Genomic DNA, 22,500 nt, shown 5'->3' on the forward strand with positions numbered 1-22,500 from the left:
AAAGGGATCCAGCAGACATCTTGTCAGGAAAAGGCTGCTTCCCTCTTTGGCTTTCCATTGAACGTGAAGAGAAAGGGGGAGAAGGTGAAGTGGGACAGATAGTGACTGGGGGGGTTGAGGAGGGAGAGAGAGGTAAGGTAATGGGATGGATGGCACCGGAGTGTGTGTGTGTGTGTGTGTGCCAAGGCCCTGCGTGACTGTGCGGCCATGGCTCAGTGCAGATTATCTGCCTCTCTCTCCAATGCAGTCCCATACACATTCTGACAGGGGAGGGCATCTGGCAACGCCGGCCGTGCTGCCTTCTGAATGATCACACACACACACACACACACACACACACACACACACACACACACACACACAAACAGATGATTCCTCTGTGTGTGTGTGTGTGTGTGTGTGTGTGTGTGTGTGTGTGTGTGTGTGTGTGTGTGTGTGTGTGTGTGTGTGTGTGTGTGTGTGTGTGTGTGTGTGTGTGTGTGTGTGTGTGTGTGTGTGTGTGTGTGTGTGTGTGTGTGTGTGTGTGTGTGTGTTAGTTAAAAAGGCGAGATTTGGGCCGACGCCAAAGCTGACCAGCTCACAGGTATAGCATAACGTCCCTCCAATGAACCATCTGGACTCTTTAGGGGTGCGGGAACAACTTAAAAATAGACGGCGGTTGCTAGCCTAATGACACTAGCGGGAGCTAGATGAAACACAAGGAAGGCTTTGGCATCGGCTTAGGGGCCAGGGGAAACCGTTGGCCTGCTTGTCTCTGTCTGTGACCTGGCCTAACCCCTTAATTGCAGAGCAGGTTTTAAGCTGTGGATAACTGATCCGGAGTGGTGTGCGTGTGCGGGGGAGAGATTGCGGGGAGAGAGAGTATATATATATATATATATGTGTGTGTGTGTGTGTGTGTGTTTGAGTGTGCTTCTTTTTGGGTTGGGTAGGAGGGATTACTGGCTTTGCAGCTTTCTTTTAAGCAGGGAATTATAGTCTGAGAGGACGGTGACTTAGAGCATCCTCTGGGCTTCCTAGGGAAACAGGAAACAGCTAGCTAGCTCCCTCTCTTCATCTCTGTGTCACCTGGGGTTGTCATATGGGGGGCCTAACACACTAGGCCTACTTGCAGGCAGCAACCGTAGTATGGATATATAGTTCTACTAATTTTCCTCATTGCTGTAGCCTTACATTAGAAGTAGGTTGATGTTCCTCTAACCACTGGTCCAGGGTCAGATGTTTTCTAATCCCCCTAATGGTGGTGAGGATTGGGTATTGGGTCATCTGATCCTAGATCTGTGATTACAGCCAAAGTTTACCTCGTACAACATTAGAGATCTCATCATAAGAGTGGAGCTGGGATAGGATGGACGAGCGAAACGGCATCACACATTGATGGTCTGTGATGGCTGACACATTGCTCCTCTGGGGCAGATCGGGCGTCGCCTGGAATCAGCTTCAGTGCCATAGGGAGATCAGAGAACGAGCACCACCCTGTGCCATCATCACAGTCACCCCCTCTCTCTGTGTGCCATGGGGGTGGGAGGCGCTGGAGAGAGCGTAGCTTAATCATATACAGAAAGAGGGACATCTTACTCAAGGATACGGCAGAGAGGAGTGGGTTCGAGGACAGGGGCAGGTATGCCTTTACACAATCACACACATATTGTATGTAAAAAATAAAAAATAAATCGTATTTTTATTTAACTAAGCAAGTCAGTTAAGAACAAATCATTTTTGCAATGACGGCCTACCGAGGAACATTGGGTTAACTGCTTTGTTCAGGGGCAGAACAACGGTCCTGGCGACCCGCCCCCAGGTGGTGAGGGTTGATAACAACATCTCCACCCCGCTGATCCTCAACACTGGGGTCCCACAAGGGTGCGTTCTCAGCCCTCTCCTGTACCCCATGTTCACCCATGACTGCGTGGCCATGCACGCATCCAACTCATTCATCAAGTTTGCAGACGACACTACAGTGGTAGGCTTGATTACCATCAACGACGAGACGGCCTACAGGGAGGAGGTGAGGGCCCTCGGAGTGTGGTGTCAGGAAAATAAACTCACACTCAATGTCAACAAAACAAAGGAGATGATCCTGGACTTCAGGAAACAGCAGAGGGAGCAGCCCCCTATCCACATCGACGGGACAGTAGTGGAGAATGTGGAACGATTTAAGTTCCTCGAAGTACACATCACGGACAAACTGAAATGGTCCACCCACACAGACAGCGTGGTGAAGAAGGCGCAGCAGCGCCTCTTCAACCTCAGGAGGCTGAAGAAATTCGGCTTGTCACCAAAAACACTCACAAACTTTTACAGATGTACAATCGAGAGCATCCTGTCAGGCTGTTTCACCGCCTGGTACGGCAACTGCTCCGCCCACAACCGTAAGGCTCTTCAGAGGGTAGTGAGGTCTGCATAACGCATCACCGGGGGCAAACTACCTGCCCTTCAGGACACCTACACCACCCGATGTCACAGGAAGGCCAAAAAGATCATCAAGGACAACAACCACCCGAGCCACTGCCTGTTCACCCTGCTATCATCCAGAGGGCGAGGTCAGTACAGGTGCATCAAAGCGGGGACCGAGAGACTGAAAAACAGCTTCTATCTCAAGGCCATCAGACTGTTAAACAGCCATCACTAACATTGAGTGGCTGCTGCCAACATACTGACTCATCTCTAGCCACTTTAATAATGAACAAATGTATGTAATAATGTATCACTAGCCACTTTAAACAATGCCACTTTATATAATGTTTACATACCCTACATTACTCATCTCATATGTATATACTGTACTCTATACCATCCACTGCATCTTGCCTATGCCGTTCGGCCATCGCTCATTCATATATTTTTATGTACATATTCTTATTCATTCCTTTATACTTGTGTGTATAAGGTAGTTGTTGGGGAATGGTTAGATTAGATTACTTGTTAGATATTACTGCATGGTCAGAACTAGAAGCACAAGAATTTCGCTACACTCGGATTAACATGATTTGAACAGATTTTTACCTTGTCAGCTAAGGGATTCGATCCAGCAACCTTTTCATTTACTGGTCCAATGCTCTAACCACTAGGCTACCTGCCGCCCAATTCACACAAAATCCTTTTGAAAACACACTTTTAATAACCTGATATAAGTTGAGGCCCATCCCAGTCTCCACTTTTTACTGTATGCCTATGCTCACACACACACACACACACACACACACACTCTGTCTGAGAGTTGAGCTAATCACAGCGCTGTGCGAGCTGCCAACTTAACTTTCATAGCCTTCTCCCTGGGCTCCCGGTGCCCTTACGACGAGACAGACGTCCAAAATTACACCGCAATTATGCAAAATCAGTAGTGACTTCCTGCATTTGTCCCACTCCTATGCCACTTTGTACGTGTCTCTCTCTGCCACAGCCATCACGTCTCCTGAAGGTCTCTCTGTAGCATTCGGTTGCCTGACTAGGCTTTGTGGGGTTTGGAAGTGGCACACTGATTCGGTGTGCCCTTAAATAAAATAATAGCCTACACTGCATACTAACGATTTACTCACATTTAAATCTCATTCCTTATCAGGGTTGGGGAGTAACAGATTACATGTAAGGGATTACAAAAAAACTAACTGTAATCTGTTACTTTACCAGAAAAATATTGTCATCAGATACTTTTTAAAAACTCCCGTTTTCGTTTAAGAAGCGTTTTCAAACAGAATCAGCCTAACGAATACGCCCCAGTGGACAGCCAGTGAAAATGCGCTCTTGCAACAGCCTCAGAGCAGATCCCAGCCTATGGAATAAAAGTTTGAGTTCCTCCCTTCTAAACTCCCCTGTGGTATTGTGCTCCATACTGTCAAAACAAGTTAAATTTAAGAAGACCACAAGTGAGAGCATCTCGTTTTCCACATACAAATGGCGTTTTTCGTTAGTGCACAAAGCATGCATTTCGATAGCACCATTTATTTTTCAACTTGAAGCAATGAGCCCCAATCAGTCCTCCATGACAACAAAATCATAAACAGAGTAGGCTAATTAGTTCTTCATTTTGGGGTTATGCTCAGGTAAAACAATTAGGCTAATCTATATATTCCAAGTCCTTTTCTTGAAGATCAAGGGGTATTAAATGAATTGGAATGACTTGGACTCTGACAGTTTTTTTTTTTTTTTTAAGATACAGACTAATCATATTATTATCTGAAGTAGAAAGCAATGGGTTAGAAGAAGCCTACATAACCAACCCATAAAGTAAAATAAGATATCCATTTATGGTCGGCTATGTAAACTCTAACATTGATTTATCGTGCAAGAGGTTGTTCAATTGGTAATATTAATTTTTGTCCTCTTTTAATGCCTCTTGACGTTTATTGGGATGAGCCTTCTCCTTAAGGCAGAACTGATCAATTTCCTCTAGATGGTCCATCTGCAAAGTCAGAATTGGCTACATTGTAAAAACATTTGAACTTTTTTGCTAAGTTTTTGGTCTTAATTTAAGGTTAGGGTTACACATATGGTTAGCAGTGTGGTTAGGGTTATGTTTAAATCAGATTTTATGACTTTGTGGCTGTTCCAGCTACTAACCTGCACCTCTTAAGGGGAAAGTAATCAGATGACATTACTGAGTTTGGGTAGTCCAAAAGTTCTTCATATTTTGGGACAAGTAAGTATTAACCATAATGGAGTACATTTAGAAAGTAACCAACACAACCCTGTTCCTTAGCGACTGATTTCTTTACACGCCACTGACTGACTAGATGCGGGTTCTTCCCTCTTCATTTACAGTTCGTCATCAAGCTACAGTTGCTGTGGCTGTAAAATACATCTGGGATAGACTCTGAGTGGGGTCTTGGAGAAGCAGAGGTGGTCCGGGGAGAGACGGAGAACACTCCGGTGGCGTCACACACGATATTCACACGTCACACTACATGCAAGGATGGGTTCCCTCCGAGGTTTTGGCGACAGTAAGGACAGCATCAAGGAGACCAGGAAAGACTGTGTTTACGTGCATGCATGTGTGTGTGAGTAGGTGGGGGAGGCTACAGTTGCAGTGGGTGGTGGTATGGTAGAAAGATCCCCCCTCTCCCCAAGAGGGGGTGCCATTGAGCTCTCCAGCCCTCCCCCCTCCCTCACCCCAACCCTCCCCCTGCTGTGGTGTGTGTCCACATGGGCCTGTGGGTGCCGAGTGCTGAGCTCTGCTCCCCATTGTGTTCTCATTTCCTGACAGGAAAAGAAGCGCTCGCTCATTTCACAAATAAAATGTAAAAAACAAACAGTAAGAAAGAAAGAAAAAAAGAGAAACAGCCCAAACAGATCTGGCTGCCTGGCTCCTCTCCCTAACCCTTGAGGCCTTCCAGAAGTCTTAGAGCATCTCATATATTCTAATGCACCGTACCTCATGCTCTGCCTTGTGTATAAGGAACAGAGGGAGCAGAAAAACTGACCTTTTTCCTCTCCTTCCCCCTATGGAGAGAGCTGAAATACTTGTGTACTGTGTCTTCTGTATCTAACAATCTGTACTTTGAATCTCGCCAAGTCTCCATTTAGTAATTTGTTTTGCTCCCTATTAAAGCAGTTAACACTACTGCTTTCACATGAAGAGCTGTTTCTGAGATCTGGAACACCGTTATCTCTCACCCAGCTGATGCTCATGGAAAACAAAGTGGAAGCCCCAAATTCCTGAGATGATAAGTTGGGCCTTCGCGAAGGTCAGGGACTTCTCCTGTCCTTGCCAATCGCCCCATTCATCCACAGAGGAGATAAATTAAAATGGCTGCAGGAGTCTCAGGCTGGTGCCTGTGAGCCGGGCCCGTATGATGGGGGGGAGTAGTGGGTATTTTTAAACCTGGGGTGATTTAAACAGGGGCGATTAACTCCGTCAATAATAGGCCTGGGGGCCCTCACAAATCGCTCGCTCCAACCACAATGAACGCTAATGGGCCAGACAGGCTGCGGTGCGGTTCCGCCCTGCCTGAGAGAGGTGTACAGGGAGCCGTCTTTCCAGACCCTTTAACTTCATGAAATTTATATGGCACTCCTTGCTGCTGAATTATAAAGAAGTGCTTTTAGTCGCTGAAGCAGCGTCTTTATTGGAAGGCGTCGGCGATAGACATTTTGAGGGTTCGAGGGTGACAGACATTTGAAGCAAGGCAAATCTTTAAAATAGCCGGCATTACTGTACTTTCTTTCCATTCTCTCTTCTTTTCTTAAATCCCACCATCTACACTCTGTTCTTATTAGGGATTTCCTGTCCAGGGGTCTATATATAGGCCTATATAGCAAGGCAGAGCCGGGCTGATAACAGCCACTGACCAATTACTGAGTCATGGCACGCAGTAGCAGCTAGGAGTTTTATTTAGCAGCCATTTAGAGGGCAGCCAAATTCTTGGTCCTCTCAATGAGACAGTGGGCTTTGTTTTAGGAGATCCAGAGCACATAACAAAATAATACTTTAAGAGCCGACAGGAATAGGAATATAATTAAGTGGTGACTAATTACTGTCAGGGATAAAAAGCTGACTGGGGTGCTGGGTGTAACATGGCAATACAATGGTGCTCATAGAAAGCGTTGGGGAGCGTTGGGAGACATGTGATCATCAAAGTGATCAAAACGACAGTTTGATTTCAAGGCGCACTCCTAAGACTACAATGTACAGTTTGTGTTTCTCTGAAGGGATTTCGCAAATAATCAAATATCTCAGTACAGTGGAATTAACTTAATAATACCCATCAGATGAGTAATAGAATATCTTTGAGCATGAGAGAAATTTGTTGTAAACACAAATGAGGTAGCAAACAACCAATCAAAATAAAGGTGTACCACAGGATTTCTTTTTGTTGCACTAAGTAACGCTGCATAGTACTGGTAAATCCTCCTGGAACAGGAAAATCAGCAACAGGACCGTATTCACTGAAGAGGGATTACTCATGGGTCAGACGACTAGTGATGTTCCAGTATCATTTCTGTCTTAAGTAACCTACTGTCTTTTTCTGGAATTGAAATCCACTGAATACAAAATAGTGTACTGCACATGAAAAAATACACTGGTTTGTGTCCATGACAAGGCAGAGAACTCCAAACATAACATATAAAGGGAGTAGCAGGCCTTTCAATTATGTTCAGACTAAACTCAAAACATTTTATATCATGAATTAGTGAGGTAGACTCGCAAATGCATGCTCCGAATTAAAAATGCAATCCGACAGTGGCAAAATGTTACAGCCCTCCATCATTCCCAAATTAAATATGCACTAAGCAAGACAGAGGACAAATTTGCAGTCGACAAACACTTATCATGCATCTGTCCCCTAAAATAGTTGACAGATTTATGGATGTCACTTCGTTTGGATGAGACATTGCTGCCTATCAACAATGAAAGTTCCTCAAGCCAACATAAACACCAGTGTGACCACATCAGTGCCTATTCTAAAAATGCATTCTAATTGATTCATAGGATTGAATTGAAATCCTTTCCTGATTTGACAAAGATTAAAAGTGAATTGACTGTAGTAATTCAGGCAGTGCCTCCAGCCGAGGCAGGCCCCAGCAGCAGCAGTATAGCAGCGGAGGCACTCAGAGGAGTCAGGCTGGGCCTGTTCAGATGCTCTCCATAAAGCCCTCACATCGCTAAGCCCTTATTTACTGCAGGAGTGGCACTTGAGGAGGAATTAAGAGCTGGCGCCAGAAACACAGCTCTCACTCCCACACCCCTCCTCCCCGCCTCAAGTCTCACAGCTCACATTATTATCATTAAAGTCCCCTAAATCAATTCTGAAGTTACCATACTTTCAGTGCAGTGCAAGGGGCGCTCTCAGGACAAAATGTTAAATCGGCAGGGCCGCTCTTCCCTGTGGCTGGCCTAGGCTGTCAGGGCGCATTGTCAGGGTCAGGGATTTAAACCCGCCGCGGTCACAGTGGGCATTGCGCCCCCACCCTGCACACCCTCCAGAATAGAGGGTTAAAGCGCTATTGCCATCAGCCGCCCGCAACCTCACCCCCCCGTCCACCCGCGAATCAGCCCTTGGTGTAAACTGGCTCATTTACTCTCATCCACACCCCCGTGTTCACATTTCTGAGGCAATGATACCACAATATCTCACACACAGACACACAGAAAGTCAGAGATTCAGTACAAGAGACAATTGGCAACATGTTTCTCCCATTGGCAAATCATTATTCAGGAGGCCAATTGCATTCATTTTAGCAGATATCAAAAGGAGCTTTGCATCAGACGATGTGACACATAGCCATAAAGGGGAGGTGGGGGGTTATGAAACAGAGAAAGGCATGTCTGCCTGGAGTTTAAGACTGAAGCTCTGATCAGGAGCAGTTTGGCTGGAATATTTTAAGGGGATGCAATTTAAACATGGCTGGGAGCTAGAGAGCCTCATAAAAGGACACAAATAATGGACTCCCCTGGCGAGGGCTCCACTGGGGAAGGGAAGGCTCCTCCAGCAGGAGAGCAGAGCAGCCAGCCAGCAGAAGTCTAGCCAGGCAGAGACGGCACATGTCAGCCTTTATGGGGTGTGTCAGGGGGCCATTGCCTCCCCGCAAAAACAAAATGTCCGCCATCCCTCACAACATACACGATGTACAGTAGGCTACACACAAACACACATCCTTAAATCGATAAAGGAAAGCTAGGTATTAAATGTTCTAGAAATGTAAATAGCACTCACCTCTGCTTGGAAGCCCTTTAGCAATGGAGCTACCTGCTTTCGCAGATCCTTCAAGACAAAAAAAGAAGGAAAAGGATTAGCATCGCATAACAATGCTACCTTCTGGGAGAGCAAAACACAATACATTCTCATATGGTAAAAATGGCCACATTCTGTTTCCATAGTCTTTAACACCTTGGTCATTGACTTTCATCCCCACAGTATTGAACAGAAACCTCTTACAAACTAACCATATGTTTAGTTTAGAAAAGCCAGGCCCCATTTTAACTACATTCTCTCTGCGAGGCAAAATCCCTACTGTCAACTCTGACGGATGAGGCAGAGTGTTGCCTTTTGTTCCCAGATACGGAGCATAGAAACATATTAAACATATGAAAATGGGGATCCTGATTTGTCCAAACCCTCCCAGAGGGAAGGTTTGTTCTCTGGGAAAAGGAGGAAGAAAAACAAAACAGAGTATCACCTTGTGCTACCCTTGAATGAGAGCAGAGAGGACGCTGTGCTTAAAGGAAAAGAGTGCAAGCGGCATACATTTACTCTCCCTCTCACCCTCCCTCCCTCTCACCCTCCCTCCCTCTCGCCATGACTCAGTTGTTTCTGGTTAAATTACCATTCAAGCAAAAACAGAAAAACGTAGAGACGCTACATGCAAATGTGGGCTCTGTTCATTAATTCACTTCTAAAAGTAATGTTAGGCCTGAAAAATTGGCCAACTTCAACAGCCGACTATTTCTGTAGAGTTATTTGTCTGTTTAACTTGGAAGAATCTGGGTTGAGTCTCGAATCTGCGGCGGATGAAAATAAAACTTATTTGAAATTAAGTCTCAAAAATAAGTGAATATACAAAGGCTCCAATCAAAACAAACGTTGTTCCGACCTTACTCAAGCAATGATGAATCTTACCTTGGGCAACCTACAGTGGAGCGATGCCACACCTCGCCATTATAGTATATCTGATTATGGCCAATTTCAATGTCTCTTTTCATTTGAACAGAGCAGGCGTGTTTGATCATAAAATGTAATTAAATACGCCCCTGAATAAATCTCAGCTAGGTACAAAAAGGCCTTACATGAGGCCTCCCTATAGGAATGAACAGCATGCTCCAAAACAGAACTGACCACTGAAACCGAGTTAGCAGCAGCCAGTTAGTGGAATGCAATGCATTTACACACATGCGCACACACACCACGTACACTCCTAAAAGACTGGCCCACATTAGTCAAGTGGACATTTCAGTCACCCTCAGGATACAGTATAGGTGTACTCTTGCACAACACATGCACAGCACATGGGGGTCCTGTGACACAGTATAACCTCTGTAACCTATTACTGAAACCGTGTGTCAATTGTGAAATGTACAAAATGCATGAATGGCCATATATTTTAAGCTGACCAACCCTAACTTGCAGTGTAGACATTACAACTGTGTGAAATGAAGAGCTCTTAAATGCCTATGGGTTTCTGTTGTATCCTCTTTCCCATTTCTCCTCTCGTTTTACTTTCGCTCCCTCCACATTGATGCGTGTAAGTGTGCCTCCTATGACTGACTGATGTTTACACCAGTCTCCCCCCGCTCTTGTCTTCCCCTCCCTCCCTCCCTTTCCCTTCAACTATGGAGCCTCTATGGAAGACTCTGGGGACTGGCTGACCCAGACCATTAGCGCGAAGCTAGCTAGGTACCTAGTGTGCTGGACTTTTCCCAGTCCCCTGGAGGGAGCAGCTGAGCCCACTGATCTCCCGTCGCCACTGGCTACTGTACAGATCACCTTTATGAAGGGGCCACGTGACAAAGAGGAAACATCGCTCAACATCTGGTTTCAACATAACACTCCTGCCCCGGCCAAGAGAACTCCAAAGTCTTTCTGGATCTCGACAGGGAAACACACACACACACACACACACACACACACACACTGCTCGAGATCTGCAAATGCAATTGTCCCAAATTTGATATACAGAGAGCCCCACTGCATAAAAATGATCTTTACACTGACGGATAAAAAGGCTTGACCAAGTGACCAATAAAAGCTAGCCCAGTAAACACTGATCTTCAGGCCAGTGTGATTGAGGACACATGGTTCACAAGGGGTTCAGATGGAGGGAGCAGGTCCATGAAAACCACATGGAAATGCAATTTGTACCTATACATACATATACTGAACCAAAAATAAACCCAACATGCACCAATTTAAAAGATTTTACTGAGTTACAGTTCATATAAGGAAATCAGTCAATTGATATAAATTCATTAGGCCCTGATCTATGGATTTCACATGACTGAGAGTACAGATATGCATCTGACTGGACGGGGGTGCAGCCATGGGTGGGCCTGGGAGGGCACAGGCCCACCCACTGGGGAGCCAGGCCCACCCATGGCTGCACCCCTGCCCTATCAGATGCATATCTGTACTCCCAGTCATGTGAAATCCATAGATTGGGGCCAATCATAATTCATTATTCCCCACAAAAGGGCTTTATTACAGACAGAAATACTCCTCAGCACCCCCACTCAGACGATCTCACAGGTGAAGAAGCCGGGTGTGGAGGTCCTGGGCTGCCATGGTTACATGTGGTCAGGGGTTATGAGGCCGGTTAGACGTACTGCCAAATTCTCTAAAACAGTGGTTCCCAAACGTTTATAGTCCCGTTTATAGTTAAATGTTGTTTTTTGCCATCATTGTAAGCCTGCCACACACACTATACAATACATTTATTAAACATAAGAATTACTTTTTGTCACAACCCGGCTCGTGGGAAGTGACAAAGAGCTCTTATAGGACAAGGGGACATATAATAATATAATAATAATCAATCATTTTGCTCTTTACTTAACCAGCTTACATATAAAACCTTATTTGTTCATCAAAAATTATGAATAACTCACCACAGGTTAATGAGAAGGGTGTGCTTGAAAGGATGCACATAACAATGTTGGGTTGTATTGGAGAGAGTCTCAGTCTTAAATCATTTTCATTTTAGTTTTCATGCTAGTGAGGACCGAGAATCCACTCTCATATAGGTACGTGGTTGCGAAGGGCATCAGTGTCTTAACAGTGCGATTTGGCAAGGCAGGATACTCTGAGCGCAGCCCTATCCAGAAATCTGGCAGTGGCTTCTGATGCATTTGTGACTTGAATGGGAGCAAGTTCCCGCAGCAGTGTTCCAACATCTAGTGGAAAGCCTTCCCAGAAGAGTGGAGGCTGTTACAGCAGCAAAGGGGGGACCAACTCCATATTAATGTCCATGATTTTGGAATGAGACGTTCAACGAGCAGGTCTCCACATACTTTTGGTCATGTAGTGTACATCACCTCTCACACTAAAAGGGATTGTTATGGTGATTGCATTTCTTTTTAACTCTCCACCACCAGGGAGCTCCCTGTCTTGGAAACCGGCCCAGATCTCCAGGGAGGCAAGCCTGCAGGTCCACACACACAAACACACGCACTACAATCACAGGGTATCCTCAGAGAGCTGGAGGGAGCAGTGGGAGAGAGAACGTGAGAAGGGGGAAAAGGAGGGGAGAGAAAGAGAGGGTGAGGAGTGTAAGAAGGGAGGAGAAAAGGACAAGAGTCTGATACCACAATGAGTTTACAAGCTTTACTTCAGACATGGCCTTCCTCAGGGATCCCTCTACTGGATGCCCGCCACTATTTAACCAATTACCTTCTTAGCACAATGGCTACATTAACACAATTTCTTCTAGGCCAGACTTTCTTTACCCCAGTGACGGTCAGGGACATAGACAATGGCTTCTTTTCATATTCAGCTTTTAAGTAACCCTCACTCCCCTTTTAATGGTCGACCCACTGAGTGGCCCTCGCTTTGTGTTTGAGTGCATTGGACCTGTGTGGTCATTGTTCAATGAAATAAGCAGCGTACAGTGGAGACCCAGAGGGTGTACTACTCGGGCCTATGAGCTCTCATCTCTATAGTGGAGAGCAGTGATGCGTTGAGAGAGAAAGAGCTACAGCATTAGTCTATGTCATGAAGATGAGAGAGAAAGTGCCTGGGTTTGGTAATATTGCAGCATTTGTGTCATTTAAGGTTTTTTGTCCTGAGTTGAGGGTTTCAAGCGAGGGCACTTGGTCTTTAGAGGGCAGAAAATAGCATGTCTAGTCCTTGAGGGTGGAGAGCCGCTCTCCCTCCATTTGTTCCTATGGTTTCTTTCTCTGTCCCTGCCATTGGGTTAGCACAGTGGACGGATTTCTCGCTCTCTTACTTCCTCCATCTTTCTCTCCACACCCACCTCTCCCCTCCTTTGTCACTGGGCTACTGTAGCACAATGGCAGAAGTTCTCTCTCTTTTGGCCGGTCTCTGCCACTGGGTCTGTGATCCAAGCGGCTGCTTGCCAAGCCTCACACTGGCTGTGGCCTGGCCTGGCCGAGCACAGGCAGGGGAGCCTAACCCCTGTGTCTGGTCTGAGGCTGGCTACAGGCTGGCTACAGGAGGAGATGAGTCGGCGGTCAGGGGCAAGGGGGCTTGTGACTCAGCCACTGCCCAGTACATCAGCGCCCGCGAGAGGGGGTCCCGCTGGCCCAGACATGACAGAGGGCAAGTAGAGGAAACACAAGAGGATAAGCCAGCGAATCAAAGAGGGAGGTAGGGAGAGAGAGAGAAACAGAGATTGAGATAGACTGAAGAATAAGATTGAAAGATACCGGAGAATATGAATTAGTATACACTAATGGAGTTGGACTAAACATCACGTCTCTTATAGAGATATCGGAGAGACAGACGGGAGATATGTTTTACCAGATCACCCAGAAGAACTGGGCCATGCCTTTCCGCGAAAACATTCCCCAGTCCCGGCCAGCCCCCCCACCCAACACACACAAACCGCTCAATGCATCTTTAATCCAGGGCCGTGAATGGAGGAGGGTTGCGTCTGACGCTCTAGGCCTCTGTTCCTACTACCACTGGGGTTCAGTCTCTCTCTTTTCCCTACCCTCACTGTCTCTCTGTCTTTCACTTTCATTTTCTCCCTCTCTCTTCGATGATTGCCTTGCGCTGGCTAAGGAGCTCTTCATGTAGGCTGTGTTGCGGAGAGAAAGGAAACCGGGGTCCTGATGCCGAGCAACTGAGCTGCCCGTGTTGCTGCCTGGCTGGCTGGCTGCCGCAGTGTGTGTCTGCTGAACCGTGTGAGTGTGTGGGCGCTACATCATCACCAGGGAGCACATACACGCACCAACCTGCAGCCTCACTGTTTGGTTATGCCTATGCTAATGTCTACCTTTTATAGATAAGTGGATAAATGTTACACACTAAGGTATTGTAACATTTACAATATACTCAATACTTGCAAATCCATGTATGAAGGGCTTATCAAAGTCTAAACAGCGTAATTAAATTGAGTGTAACTAGCCTCTTGGCTAAGAGGGAAGGAAAATGACATGTAAATGTATTTCCTTCCCCAGGTAACTTCTGATGGACTGACATGAATTCAGTGATCTCAGACATATTCACCCATGCAACCGGAGAGCATAACATTCTCTTTCCCATTGGACAGAGTCCCAGGGAGAACAGGAACGCGTAAACAGGAGAAGGTCAGATGTAGGGTTATGAAACTTTCTGTTCCTGCACTAACGTCTCCACTCCCATTGCATCGAAGGCTAAAAACACCACTGGTTCTCTCACTCCATCTCTCTCTCAGAGGGCTAAGTAGTGGGTCAATTCTCCACCTCCATGGTTTGATGGGGACAGGCTGACCCCTGCTTGTCACTCCCTGAAGATTGGTTGCACAGAGCCCATCTGACAAAGACAGAAGACATTACCCTGCTTATTATTCCAGGGGGCCCGGGCAGGCCAGGCTGGGCGCCACACGGCTAGGCTACCCCTCCTACACCTCGGCAGCACAAAGAGGGAGCAGAGAGCGGGAAGCAGTGATGAATGAGAGGAGACCCCAATGATAAGAGAAACGCTGTCCGCCCTCCACCACTATAGGAAATAGAACCGCGCCACTTCTAGGAGAGCGGCAATTATGGAGCTCGCCCCCCCCCACACACACACACACACACAGCCATTCACCCCCCTGATAGCAGACACTTTACAAGTCGTTTTAAAAAAGACGTTTTACACACAACCTTGGATGTCAAACATTTTACGGGTTATTTTACTAATGGTGTCTCAAGTAGCAGACACTTGACAGAGTAAACTAGACCTATTCTACAAACCCCATCACAATACCAGGTTGTTGTTCAACAAACACTGACACAGTCACTTTATGAGTTGTGGTTAGACAGACAACATTCTACAGAATATCTGAAACCAGTTATTTTACAAACATTGGCCCAACAGCAGACGCTTTACAAACACTATGCTGATACTAGACGCTTTACAAACACTATCCTGATACTAGACGCTTTACAAACACTATGCTGATACTAGACGCTTTACAAACACTATGCTGATACTAGACGCTTTACAAACACTATGCTGATACTAGACGCTTTACAAACACTATGCTGATACTAGACGCTTTACAAACACTATGCTGATACTAGACGCTTTACAAACACTATGCTGATACTAGACGCTTTACAAACACTATGCTGATACTAGACGCTTTACAAACACTATGCTGATACTAGACGCTTTACAAACACTATGCTGATACTAGACGCTTTACAAACACTATCCTGATACTAGACGCTTTACAAACACTATCCTGATACTAGACGCTTTACAAACACTCTGCTGATACTAGACGCTTTACAAATACTATGCTGATACTAGACGCTTTACAAACACTATGCTGATACTAGACGCTTTACAAACATTATCCTGATACTAGACGCTTTACAAACATTATCCTGATACTAGACGCTTTACAAACATTATCCTGATACTAGACGCTTTACAAACATTATCCTGATACTAGACGCTTTACAAACACTCTGCTGATACTAGACGCTTTACAAATACTATGCTGATACTAGACGCTTTACAAACACTATGCTGATACTAGACGCTTTACAAACACTATGTTGATACTAGACGCTTTACAAACACTATGCTGATTCTAGACGCTTTACAAACATTATCCTGATACTAGACGCTTTACAAACATTATCCTGATACTAGACGCTTTACAAACACTCTGCTGATACTAGACGCTTTACAAACACTATCCTGATACTAGACGCTTTACAAACACTATGCTGATTCTAGACGCTTTACAAACATTATCCTGATACTAGATGCTTTACAAACACTATCCTGATACTAGACGCTAGACCCCCAGACACAGACTCAGTTTACTATCAATAGACAGAGAGCCCCCCCCCCCCCCACTGCTCTGCAAGCACCGTCCACCGTTCCCCATCTGGAGGGGGCCAGATCCACTCACAATTAAGGGCCAGGCTTTTTGACCTCCCCTCATTGCCAAAGGCCAACAACCATTAGGGCAGACAGGGGGGAAAGAGCCTGGTATGGGAAACTCCAGACATTTTAAGTATACCGCTCCTAACCTTGTCACAGAAAATGACCAACCATGGCTATATCTGTATTTGATAACATGTGAGACCAAAAAGAGAGAAACATGAGTAGTTTAAGGATGAATCCAACTCACTATTGTGGTTGGAAATTGATACTTAACAAACAGGAGGGTTGAGGGTGTGGGGTAGTCTCAGGGTCAAGTGGAATGGGGAGGGGGTACGTGAGAGCCGGCCAAAGACACATACACACCCACCCCCCGTTCCCCTGCTACCCTCTCATGCCCCTGACGCTTGTCTGGGAATGAGGTCACGACTCTCCCATAGTCCCTCACACAAAAGGCTGCAGTGTCGGTGTTGCCCCGTCGGTACCCAGAGCCAGCCAGCCTCATGGCCAGCCTCTTTTCCACACAGACGTTACATTGGGCTGGGCCACCATCCACCTCAACGCTCCACACAATACCATTGATCACCGCCGATCCCAATAAAGAGACACCCATCCTCATCCCCTGCCCCCACACCACAAACAAAACTAAAGCTGTCCAATTCTCAAGATAGGTTTTTGAATGGCAGGGTTCTTCTGATATAGGAGTATAGGGTTTCATTGTCCTCTGGGATTGGAGTGGAATTCCAACTGAAACCAGACCAGGGAGGGAACTCTGTGCTTTTCACACCTTTACCAGGTTCTATTGTGGGTCCTTGGCTTGCCCTTCTTGGATGACTGAGCATGATAGCCACTGAAATCATTTGACTTAACATGGGTTCTATTGCTAGAGAAGGACACTGCACCAGCAGCTTATGCAAACCCTGGTTACAATTAGCTGCCTTGATTAAAAAAAAGAGTCAAATAAAGTAAAATAACAGAAGTGCTCTAAAGACAAATTATAGTGGATCCACCATTTTACAGACATCGCCTGACGACTAATACTGAATATAATTCCGCTGCCATATATAGCTACATACACTCAATCTGAGACTGCCATTGTAAAAGTAGTTTATGCTGACGTCAAAGTGAGGGCGTTGTACAAAACAAGTAATCAGCGATTGAATCGTCTCTAACCAATCCAAAGTACCAAAGCCAGTAACTATTTCCGAAACGCCACTTCACCCACGTATGTTCTGGTCCAACCCATCCGTTTCTGGGACCAATCAGAATGGTTTGAATGTGTTCGCTAGAGCTGGGAAGATGAATCAAATATTATCAACACCGACCATACCGATAAGTATCCTTTACTAGAGAAATGTTAAGTTTGAAATAAGTTAGCTAATATGGGTTATTGGCAATGGGACAATTGATGGCTACAACCATCAAACTAGAACTAGTAGATTAAAGGATAATAAAAAAATGGTGGTGCAAATCAATGTTAAAAACGTATCGTTCTATTTATCATGTCTGTCGGCGCCAGCCGACCTAGAATACCTCACAATCAAATGCCGACCGTATTACCTCCCAAGAGAGCCGATAACACGACGGCCCTCAAGGAACTACACTGGGCTTTACGCAAACTGGAAACCACATGAGGCAGCATTTATTGTAGCTGGGGATTTTAACAAACCAAATTTGAGGAAAATGCTACCGAAGTTCTATCAACACATTGACTGTAGTACTAGTGCTGGGAAAACACTCGACCACTGCTATTCTCTCTTCCGGGATGCCTACAAGGCCCTCCCCCGCTCTCCCTTCGGCAAATCAGATCACGACTCCAATTTGCTCCTCCCATCCTATAGGCAGAAACTCAAACAGGAAGTACCCGTGCTAAGGTCTACTCAACGCTGGTCTGACCAATCCCTAGCCGCGTCCTCAGAGCATGCGCAGACTATTTGGCTAGAGTGTTTACGGACATATTCAATCGCTCCCTAATCCAATCTGCTGTCCCCACTTGCTTCAAGATGTCCACCATTGTTCCTGTACCCAAGAAAGCAAAGGTAACTGAACTAAATGACTATTGCACCGTAGCACTCACTTCTGTCATCATGAAGTGCTTTGAGAGGCTATTTAAGGATCATATCACCCCTACCTTAATTGACACCCTAGACCCACTTCAATTTGCTTACTGCTCCAATAGATCCACAGACAATGCACTGCAAACTGGAATACATATGTAAGAATGCTGTTCATTGACTATAGCTCAGCATTCAACACCATAGTACCCTCCAAGCTCATCATCAAACTCAGGGCCCTGGGTCTGAACCCCGCCCTATGCAACTGAGTCCTGGACTTCCTGATGGCCCGCCCCCAGGTGGTGAAGGTAAGAAACAACACCTCCACTTCATTGATCCTCAACATAGGGGCCCCACAAGGGTGCATGCTCAGCCCCCTCCTGTACGCCCTGTTCACCCATGACTGCGTGGCCACACACGCCTCCAACTCAATCATCAAGTTTGCAGACAACACAACCATAGTAGGCCTGATTACCAATAATGATGAGACAGCCTACAGGGAGGAGGTGAGGGCCAGGAATATAACCTCTCCCTCAAAAAAACAAAAGGAGCTGATCGTGGACTTCAGGAAAAAGCAGAGGGAGCACACCCCTATCCACATTTATGGGACAGCAGTGGAGAAGATGGAAAGCTTTAAGTTCTTCTGTGTACACATAACCGACGATCTGAAATGGTCCACCCACACAGACAGTGTGGTGAAAAAGGCGCAACAGCGCCTCTTCAACCTCAGGAGGCTGAAGAAATTTGGCACAGCCCCTAAGACCCTTACAAACTTTTACAGATGCGCAATTGAGAGCATCCTGTCGGGCTGTATCACCGCCTGGTACGGCAACTGCACCAACCTCAACCGCAGGGCTCTCTAGAGGTTGGTGCGGTCTGCCCAACACATCACCAGGGGCACACTGCCTGCCCTCCAGGACACCTACAGAACCCGATGTGACAGGAAGGCCAAAAAGATCATCAAGGACATCAACCACCTGAGCCACGGCCTGTTCACCTCACTATCATCCAGAAAGCGAGGTCAGTACAAATACATCAAAGCTGAGACCCGAGAGACTGAAAAACAGCTTCTATCTCAAGGCCATCAGACTGTTAAATAGCCATCAATAGCCGGCTAACACCCGGTTCCTCAAACCTGTACCTTACGAGGCTGATGCCCTATATAACATAGACATGGAATCACTGGTCACTTTAATAATGGAACACTAGTCATTTTAATAATGTTTACATACTGCTTTACTCATTTCATATGTATATCCTGTGTTCTATTCTACTATATTCTAGTCAATGCCACTCCGACATTGCTCATGCTAATATTTATATATTTCTTAATTCCATTATTTTACTTTTAGTTGTGTATTGTTGTGAATTGTTAGATATTACTGCACTGTTGGAGCTAGGAACACAAGCATTTCGCTAAACCCGCAAAAATATCTGCTAAATATGTGTATGCGACCAATACAATAAGATTTGATTCAATCATTATCGTATCAATTCAGGCAATTTATTGAGATATGGGTTTTTGTCCATATTGCCTTGCTCTAGTGTTCGCATTCGAGAAGTCGTTAGGGAGGAGATAAAATACAGACTCGTGGAGAAGAAACGTCAGTGGATGTGGCGTTTGGCCGGAGCGATGTGGATGGGTAGCCTGGCAATTACAGACACTAGTGGGGGAAAACATAGGTCTGACCATTTGTGTTTGGTCTGCAGTGAATAAAGAGAGGATATTCTATACAGAGTAAACAAAAGCTAAGGATGGAAAAAGGGAAAAAGGGGTGGGGGGGAACTTCTGTTGCAATTAGTTCTGATGAGCAGGTCTGCTTGGCAGCCCGCTATTGAGAGCCTATTTTTAGCCATAGCTTCAGGAGAAAAACCTGTGATGCAGCCATGCAAATCAGAATGAGGGGAAGAGTAGGAGAAACCATGCCCCTCTGCTGCGGCGTGGTGTGTGTGTGTCAGTGCAGTCGGCACCTTGCTACATCGAGGGCGCTCACGTAACAAAAGGGGCAGGCACCACCTCTATGTACCATGCAGTAGAGCAAAAATCCATACCACGATAAACTGAACAATACGTTTATGAAATGAATAAGCAACAGTTGCTTTTTTATTTGACCCTTTAAACAACTCCTACTACTTTGAATGTTATTAGCAGACAGGCCTATTTCATTGTAGAGGTTTTGAATGTTATTAGCAGACAGGCCTATTTCATTGTAGAGGTTTTGAATGTTATTAGCAGACAGGCCTATTTCATTGTAGAGGTTTTGAATGTTATTAGCAGACAGGCCTATTTCATTGTAGAGGTTTTGAATGTTATTAGCAGACAGGCCTATTTCATTGTAGAGGTTTTGAATGTTATTAGCAGACAGGCCTATTTCATTGCAAACGTCACATTCCTCGAATAAAGGCTACTTATCGGTATTATCGTTATCAGTAAAACGTCCTCGATAAATGGTTGGTTTCGTAGGTGTCAATACATTTTGGTTTATCGTCCCAGCTCTAACTTTTAGCCTCTCTCCCTCACGCATACATCTCCCACTCTATTCCTCTGTAAATGTCTGCCTCTTTCCTTCTCTCTCTCTTTCCCCTGTTCTAGGCAGCAGCTGGTCATGCTGAGATCGCAGGGTGACTGAAGTGCCTCAACTTCCCAATGTCATTAACAGATCATGCTGAAATGTTCAGTCGCTTTCTTCGACGCACGCACGCACGCACGCACGCACGCACACGCACACGCACACGCACACGCACACGCACACGCACACACACACACACACACACACACACACACACACACACACACACACACACACGTATTTATTTACCTGTCAACAGCTGGAGAGTTCGAAGGACCAAGTGTCAGAAAGGGGAACATGTGGGAACGATCTGTGTGAGCTACCTACTACAACATACTGAGCTAACAGAGAGGGGGGTCTTCACAATGAAGGGGGATGCATAATTGTTAGCAGTCACTTCAAAAAGGTTACCCAGTGGAAACAAGCCCCAGTCCTCTTGAAACCTTCAAACACTATTTAATTTTGTAAGATGATCATCGGCTGCCCTGTAATTCCGTCAGGAAGCAGGCGCTCAGGCGGCCATTACACGATGGCAGACACCAACATTACCTCAGCCTAAGCATAAATAACCGCCAATAGTCCTCACACTGAGGATAGCCATTCTACTGTCCTGGTAGAGAAAGACCGGGAGAGAGAGTGGCTACATCGAGAGGGGGAGGAGGGGTAACTCTCTTTGGGTTGCGCTGAGTAAATGCTCCGAGCAGACAGTGAAGAGAGGATGGGGGAGTGGACGTAGAAACGTCAGGGAGAAACATTTACAGAGAAACTAACATGGAACACCTCTGAAATATTTAGGGACAGAGAGCGCTATGACTCCAGAGGGAGAACATACACACACACATAAAGAGAGATCGAGAGAGACGGATAAAAAAGAGAGGGTTACACCTAAGAGAGTGGGGCATTCGCCCTGAGGCATGGCTTAACAATAGAGAGGGTTACACCTAAGAGAGTGGGGCATTCGCCCTGAGGCATGGCTTAACAATAGAGAGGGTTACACCTAAGAGAGTGGGGCATTCGCCCTGAGGCATGGCTTAACAATAGAGAGGGTTACACCTAAGAGAGTGGGGCATTCGCCCTGAGGCATGGCTTAACAATAGAGAGGGTTACACCTAAGAGAGTGGGGCATTCGCCCTGAGGCATGGCTTAACAATAGGTTCCATCTTTTTGTGGGCTAATCTAAGAGCACCATCGCGCTCTCCCAAAAGTTTGTTTGTTGCTTGAAACTCGTAAATTCAGAAAACCAACAAAAAAGTGTGATGGGTCTTTTTGTGGGCTGAAATCTTACTCTGGGAGAGGAGGCCTTTTAGGGTATATACTACTGTACAGCAGGGAGACAGCTAGTGGGGTAATGTATAATTAGCAGGAAGGGTGTAACCTGATGCGTGAAAACACAATACACACGGCTAACATAACCAAGACACAATAACAGATATCCTCATTTGTCCCCCGGACACCCCTCCAGAGTCATCAGGGGATTGTCACCAGAGCGGCGTCCAAATGAGGGGAGCACCAAATGCCCATACCAGATAAGAGATTGAATTGGAAATCCTGACTTCCTCAACATGCTGAACAGTGAGCCTCCATCTGTCCGCATACATATATATATGTATGTGTGTGTGTGTGTGTGTGTGTGTACACATCTTCGTACCGCCATTCTCAGAGGGCGAATTACGGGCAGAGCTCAACATAAAACATCAATTTGAGCTATCAGGTATTCATAATTTCAAATCAGTAATGAGCACTGGGGCATTGCCGGCAGGCAGCGTGACAGACGTCCTAGCGACCGGGGTGACAGAAGGGAGGGAAATAAACACACAACCTGTTTAATGTTTAATTGACAGCAGCAGTTGTTGGGCGGCGAAAACCACAACCGCCCAAAGTCATATACAATTATTGTAATAA

The 22,500-nt window shown here is 45.8% G+C and overlaps 1 protein-coding gene across 4 annotated transcripts in view; it reads right to left on the reverse strand.

Moving 5' to 3' along the window:
* LOC115154268 (homeobox protein cut-like 1) overlaps positions 1–22,500 on the reverse strand; it is a 203,485-nt gene that overhangs the window by 109,797 nt on the left and 71,188 nt on the right. For all 4 annotated transcript variants that reach the window (XM_029700318.1, XM_029700319.1, XM_029700317.1 and 1 more), the window contains exon 3: positions 8,655–8,702. In XM_029700318.1, coding sequence (XP_029556178.1) covers positions 8,655–8,702 — 48 coding nt within the window. The remainder of the gene's footprint in view (positions 1–8,654; positions 8,703–22,500) is intronic.

This window comes from Salmo trutta, chromosome 19 (genome assembly GCF_901001165.1).
Source record: "Salmo trutta chromosome 19, fSalTru1.1, whole genome shotgun sequence".
Lineage (NCBI taxonomy): Eukaryota > Metazoa > Chordata > Actinopteri > Salmoniformes > Salmonidae > Salmo > Salmo trutta.